General features: G+C 37.0%; 1 protein-coding gene across 1 annotated transcript in view; it reads right to left on the bottom strand.

The window, feature by feature from the left end:
- Positions 1–7,484, bottom strand: part of PPFIBP2 (PTPRF interacting protein, binding protein 2 (liprin beta 2)) — an 85,209-nt gene that overhangs the window by 48,717 nt on the left and 29,008 nt on the right. The window contains exon 3 of the mRNA XM_009996988.1: positions 1,678–1,767. Within this exon, the coding sequence (XP_009995290.1) occupies positions 1,678–1,767 (90 nt within the window). The remainder of the gene's footprint in view (positions 1–1,677; positions 1,768–7,484) is intronic.

Raw genomic sequence — 7,484 nt, 5'->3', positions numbered from 1 at the left:
TCCTTTTGAGAAAAACTCTAGGCAGGTTTCCAAGCCACGTCATCAAAACCCTTCTTTGTGAGTTTGGCTGGCTTCATTCTATGGGTGCCTATTTGTGTGGATTAATCAATAGTTAATAAAAATCAGAAGGACAAAGACAAGAAAAGTACATACTGAGCAGCAGCCTGGAACAGTGTTCAGGAACATACAAGCACTAGAGACTATCAGTCCTGTTAAATCCATAAAAGCTGATATGCTTTGAACACCAAGATTCTGCCAAATCTGTACAAAACCACCAGCACACATGACCATCAACAACCAGCTGTATGGCATGAACCACCTCCAAGACAACAGTGGCTGCTAAAGGCAGACAAAGATTGCAGGACTATGCATGCAATGTGATGGAACAAAGGAGGCCTTCAGGGACAAAGCCACAGGTGCATCACTACAACCCTCCACTTCTGAGTAAATAGTTGGGTTTGGCCTCCTCGTTGTTGCTCAAATTATGAGTTGCTCATGTGAGTGAACTGTGCAAAAAGTGAATGTCCATCCTGCGTGAAAAGTTGTTTGCTAGTATTAAGAGAATCAAGATGTTGCTGTTAATAATCACTTGATTAAAGCTTTTCTAGTAAGTATAAGTTGTGATGCTGTCTTCCCTGACCTGATTCGCTCTCAGAAAAAAAAAGGGAATTTGCAGCACAAACTTAAACACTTAAATTCCAACCAGAAGTTTGTTTTTCATTCAGGATTTTTTTTTTTTCCCTCAATTTGGCAATAGCAATTTTAGTTTAACAGCAATGAAAAATCCAGCCAAGCCTAAGCTTACATCTCACAAACCATTTATTGTTTATTTAACAACAGCAGTGAGAATTCTGCTCAGTAAATTAGCACAAGTGTGAACAGAACATACAGGATAAAACATGCTTACAGAAACTAGTAACTGAAAGTACAGAGAACACCTACAGTTTTGTTTGATATAAATACATATGGTTATAATATGCTTTGTAAGCATAAAGAAAAAGGCTACGCAAAGACCATTTAAAGAATCTTCAGCTTCAGTTTTGAAAAGCATATAATGTACAGTTTAGTAACACTGAAAATACCACACCTCCTCCCCCAAATTAAGGTTGATTTAAAAAATTATTTTAAGTTGTACACCATGTGTTTTCTCCAGGACGACAGGGGATCTCTTTGAAAAAGGCTTGGTAAACTGAAACATGGGAAACCTGGAAAAACTTAGGCCTGCATTTTCCTGTCACATTTTCTTTATCGCCCCCTTAAGCTTTTTGATGATTTAAAACAACTTTGGTACCATATACAAGCAGAAAAAATAGCAGTTCTTCCAGTTAATGAAAAATGGTGGTACACAGAACTTAGCAAAATAAACTAGTATGAGCCAGAAAGCCTAGAATAAGAACCACTATCACAGCATTGTCTCGGGACTCCAGAGCATTATTTTTAAATTTTGGTTTTGTTTCCTTTGTCATTCTTCTACCTCTTACTGCTGCTACACCCCTGTCCTTTACCAAGTTACCCCACCATGAAACCAATCAGATAGATTATACAAATTATAAATTAATTCCTGATTAAATACCAGTTACATTTGGCGACCTGCTAACATTTGTTTAACAGAAAATACTGTAACTTCACCTTTTATTCACTGAATATCAACTATGCAATGTTCCCTACAACACATACCTGCAGTATCAGCGACTCTTTATCACCTTCTAATCGTGCCAATCTTTCTTGATAAGTTTCATTATTAGCTGAATGATGATTCACCTGTGACTGAGGGAAAATAGTGTTATGAGAATATTTACAGTTAATATTAAATTTCAGGCAACAGTTCATACAAGATTGTTCTAATACAAAAAAACATGCAAAAATGTGTCTACAGACAAAAACGTTATTTCATATGCAACAAACCTTCTGTGTGTACCTTTTTTTTTAGCTGGATTTTGAATACTTTCTCATTTCCAGCAATCAAAAACTGTATCAGAACAGGTTTGATTATTTTCTAGCAAATAATCATTTCATTGGAAAGACAACAAACATAATTTGAAATATCTGATCTCAACAGTCTTTTGCCGAAGTCAAGGAATACTAAATGGTAAAAATTGCCATATGTATTATACTATTCTTAGAAATGACTGAAAGTATACATTTTCTGTTAGCAATTAACAAATAATACAAAACAGCAAATTCTTATCAGGAACTACTCTAGCTACACAACCACTTACGGATTTCTAAATGGTTCTAAGGAGCAAGACCTTCTACAACATGGCCTGTTCCTAAACATTCCCTATGTTCCATTTCCTGTGAACTTTGATACTCCAGAGAGAAACACCACATTTAACAAAAATAAATCAGCAGATTTATTTTAAGAAGTTTAGAAGAGTCTCATAGCTTCATCCTGCACACTAAAACATTGTGTAACTGTGGGAATGGAGCTGTTTGCTTAAAGCATCAAAAGTAACATGAGCTCTTTGTGGTTCATTTCCCAGCTCTGTTGCAGGCAACACATTTCTGCCAGGGAATCAAACACCCCGGCTGGCTTTTCAGCTAGCATAAGAATCCAACTACACTGAGTTCCCTTTGACTACACTAGTCTGCAGCTGACTACTCATTTATAGTTACTTGAACAATGGCACCAATATAATTATAAACCTCTTCCCTAACTCTCCTTTCTTTTTTAACTGAATATTTGTGAATAGGAGTTTTTTTATATTCTACCTATTTATTGCTTCTTGATCTCCACTGAGGTCTGCAGTAGATGCCCAAGTGTAAAACAGATTACAAAAATACACATGGTGCTAACTAATGTAAATCAGGAAATCAAATATTTATCCAACCAAAAGACACTTTTCAAGTCATAAAGAGCTAAACTAGATATAAGTGTGGCATCTTTATGTGCTGAGCTGTGAGGAACTGACACCTTTGCCTCTGATTCTCAACTCCTTTCAAAATTATCAAAGACACGAAGACATTGGCCTGAAAGGTGTCTGAAGAGATCGTCTGGCTCATTATTCCATCCTAGGACTAATAATTATTTGCAAGGAGTCTTGACTACTCCTGAAAGCCTCTAGACATGGATTATACCACCTCAGATAATCTGCTTCTTAGCTACCCATAATTGGAACATTTTTCTTAACATGTAACCTGCATCATCATCTCTTCAACTTCAACCTACTGGTTCTTATCCTACCATTGTGGATAAAAAAGGCCTTTCCCTTAGTTTCAGAATTTTTTTAAAACATTTGAGGATTATCTGTATATCTCTAAATAGCAGGTCCCTCTTTGGACTAAACAGACAGGTTTTTCTGTCTTTTCCTCACACACTAATTTTTCAAGACCCGTTTGTTGTTTTCTTTTGGATCCTCTTCACCAATTGTTCTTTGACTTCTTCTGAAATTAAGTGCCTCAGAGGAGACACAGGACTCTAGCTGAAACTGGATAGAGTGGAAAAAACCTTTTCATGGATCCTTGGGCTTTCTTTTCATATAGTAACGCTGATATATTTTCAGCCCAGGACCCATATCTTCCAGATCCCTTTTTAAATGCTCTTACTTAGCTAGCATCCTGTTCTTTGTCCTGTGTTTACTCATTGCTTCTGCTTAAATGTATAACCTTGCACTAACTAGTCTATACTGAATTGTGTCCTGTTATTTATACTGTTTTCATATGTATCAGGCTCTTAGGTTTCAGTCATGTTCTTTAGCATGGCTGCAAGGCCCCTAACTAAAATCACCTATAAATTCCCTAACCTTAGCCTGTATTCCCCATTTTAGAGGGTCAACACAAAAACACAGAACAGAATGTGCAGAACCTCATTAATCAGGATTCATTGTTGAAGAATATGTTAATTCTACTCAGAATACATTTTTCTCGTTAGCTTTGGATGCTTTCATAGTAGGAAGAACTAAGATTCAAGACCTCACAGACATGGCTCTAAGTCTGTGGTGCATAACATACACGACAGAAGTTATCAGACAAATGAGCAGGTTTTACAGTGGTCCCTTTAGAGAGCTGGCTCATTGTGTAAGTACATTATGTCCTAAAGGAATGGTGACCCCACTCCCTCTTCTTCTCCTAACTAGTTTTAATTCTTCAGAATTTCTGTGCCTTAAGAACTCTGTCCACCTTTCCTAACATCTCAATGTATTTTTTTCAAGCCTTCTCCTTTTATTAAGAAATACCATCCATCTTGCAACCTTCCCCGCCTGTTTATAAAACAGCATCTTCAGTTTAACTTAGGCTCTCTGTATCAAATGTTGGTCAGTCAGTCCCTATGGTCTTAAAGTTCATTCCTTCTTAACTTTCATAATACTGTAACAAAAACAAGGAATCCTCATAAGTAAACAACATGCATTTCTGTATGTCTGCCCAGATAATCCCTTGACCTCGAATATGCATCCTCAATTGTACTGCCAGCCATCCTGCCTGGGTTATTACTCCACTTAGAGAGCAGTCTTCTATTGCACGTTAGAATTAAAAATCTTTAGCCTTGGCAGCTATGTTTCCATTAGGGTTAAAACTCCATGACATACCATCAAATGAGCTTTCTAAATTGAGAGCCTACAGACCTTCCCCAGTGTGTCTTTGGCTTACAGTGGTAGGGGAGACTTCCCTGCACCTAGAACATGAAGCATTCAGGGAAAAACAGCACACTGCTAAGCAGGGAAAGTTTCCCTTAATGACAAAAATCTAGTTAAGAGGATCACCTAGTCAGGCAGATTTTGCACACTTTCTCCTGCCGTCATTTGCTATTTTCCTAGGCCAGATTTAAAAAATATACCTGTAACCACTTGTGTGACCATGCCCCCCAGCCTTATAAGCACAGTGAGTTAAATTACTGCCAACATATTTTTACATAACCAATCTGTCATGAGGGCAAAACAGAATTCAACATTTTACATAATCAGTAGTTAAGTATCAGTTCAACATCACATCACAAATAAGATATTTTACTACACTCAGATATACCAAATATATAGCCTCTGATGATTCAGTCACTGCTACACTCAGTGACTGAAATAACCTCTGCTGGAACTCCTCAATGCCCATGTAAAACCTAATGGATCCTTCCCATGTGAACAGAAAAGGGGAATTAAAGAAGAAAAACCAACCCTGTCAATATGTCAGCCAGAGTGTGCTCAGATAAGTACAGCAGACAGAAAATGACCTGCTAAATGAAAGTGACTGATTGACACAGCAGTTGTTAAAGCCTTGGGAAATCCTTGTGGCATGCATACAGAGAAGATAAAACAATGTAATATGAACCAAGGCCATCTGTGGATGGTTGGAGTGCATTCTGCAGTTGTGAAAGTTAATACTGAGAGGAAACTGAGCAAGTATAGTTAGATACCACATGTATCAGCAGCAACTGAATATAGAACCTCTAACACATAAAACATGTAGAAAAGTTTATGATAACACATGGTAACAAACTAGAAGGAAAGGCATGCTAAGGCAAGGTGGCTGAAACTACCTTGATGGTAGTACCACTGCAGATGAAAAGTCAAGTGTACACCATAAATACTTTGCCTAAGGGAGTTGCAAAGCAATTTCTTGAATCACCTGCATTATAATCTCCATAGAGACTATGGAAAGAGTTTAATGCACATCAGATTGCATCATAGATTAACACAAAATGTTTCCTCAATTAAAAATCAACTATTTCTCCCAGTTTTAGGAAAAAAAAAAAGGCTTTTGCATTCCATCACTTGCTTCAGCTTCTTCTTTAGTTTCCAACTGTCTTTTTGGAATATGCTCTTTAAACTCAGACAAAATATCAGTAGCTGCTGGAAAACTGACTGGCTAAGTATCACTTACATCATCAAATCATTATAGAGTCCTTTTCCAAGAAAAAGGCTTAAACATTCCTTCAGAATCTATGACACACACACAAAGTCAGACTTCAGAATATCATTCAACAGCTTTAATTTAAAATGAGGATAAATATATAAAAATTAAAAAGGGCATGGCAAGAAAGGGAAGAAATGTTTGATTGACTTAGTTAGCTACTTGAATTTTCAACAGGCTTCTCAGAGCCTGGTAAGCATGGATTGCTATGTTTTCTTGAATGTTATTTTAATAGGAAACAATTCAGAATGCAGCTCATTGTCAGAACAGAATGACAACCATTACACAGTGCTTCTGTACAGATGGTCTGTTCTGAAGCTCCTGTAACAGAACTTCTACTTGAATCTTGATAGGCTCTAAAAACCCTGTAAAGCAAGGACACATGCAAGATAACAAAACTGAATACAGACCAGTTTGAGTACTCCTCATGGTTGTTGTTTCAGTTTCAGTTCAAAGAATCTCCAACACAGCTATTTAAAAAAAAATAAAATGAAATCCCAACTTCTGAAGCTGTCACACAGACATTTGTCACTATGGATCTCATATTGGGCTGTGGAGGTAGAAGGAGCTGGGAAAAAAAAACCTGGCAGTCAGTTAGAGTGGTGATTTGTAAGCCTTTTCAACAAGTAACCTGCCTCTTTCAAAAGACAGATTATGTCATAACCCTCCTCTCTTTTTATTCAGTCACATGAATCACTTTCAGTTCCACTGATAATTGAGTAAGATGCTTGTGGTAGCTATAATACTTGCATTAATGGGGGAGATCAGGGACCTGCTTGATGTGTTTATTGTCTTTTGTTGCAGTTCAGAAGCTGAAAACAACAAGTATAGCCAGAGTTCAACCACTCAGTTTCCCTGCAAACTGCTAGCAGCATAGAGACTGTAGTATTCCATTTCAATACAAGAAAATGTACACTATCGATTTTTTCCTGCCTATTTGGAGTCGATAATATTTAGAAGAGCATGGACTTTTCATCTCTTTATTACTCTTTTGCGTAAGCAGAACTGATGTTATGAGTCATGGTAGTTGCTATTGTGTAGTGATGAGTGAATAGCCCAGCCAGTAAACATTTTTATTTTGGCATGTGACTATGGATTCAATACAAATTTCATCTCTTGGCATGTTAGCACTACCTCAGATACACACCCATCTGGATATATGTACATTCACCCAGTCTACTTGAGGAGGAAGAGAAGGCTGTAACATGCTTTCTGTTCTATAATTCCTGCTTTTCATCTGAAGGTAATTAATGAAGTAACAACAGGATTTTCTATTTGTCATTTTTCTTCACTGATCAAACAAAAGTGTCAGTCACTTGGAAAAAGCTAACAGCATATAGTCTGAAATTAAGTAAAGACAGAGCTAGGTAAGCTTCTGTAATCCTTACAATAAATCTGTCCAAATATTTGTATTTTATCTGGATGATTTTTCCTAATACTAATCCCTATTTTTTTCTCCAGATATTACTTAAAGGAAGATATCCTTACAAAAGTAGTAAGATTCACCCTCGATATCATGAACTTTGTGGCTATAGCATGGATTTGACGACTCCACCTCTTAGGAATAAAGGTTATGAATTGGATATTGAAGAAAGGGAAGAAAAGCCTAAGACTCATGTACGCTTATTTCAGGTCAATGCTAC

This window comes from Chaetura pelagica, unplaced genomic scaffold (genome assembly GCF_000747805.2).
Source record: "Chaetura pelagica isolate M959 unplaced genomic scaffold, ChaPel_1.0 scaffold634, whole genome shotgun sequence".
Lineage (NCBI taxonomy): Eukaryota > Metazoa > Chordata > Aves > Apodiformes > Apodidae > Chaetura > Chaetura pelagica.
The sequence above is the reverse complement of the archived record's forward strand: the minus strand, read 5'-3'. Positions and strand labels throughout refer to the sequence as shown.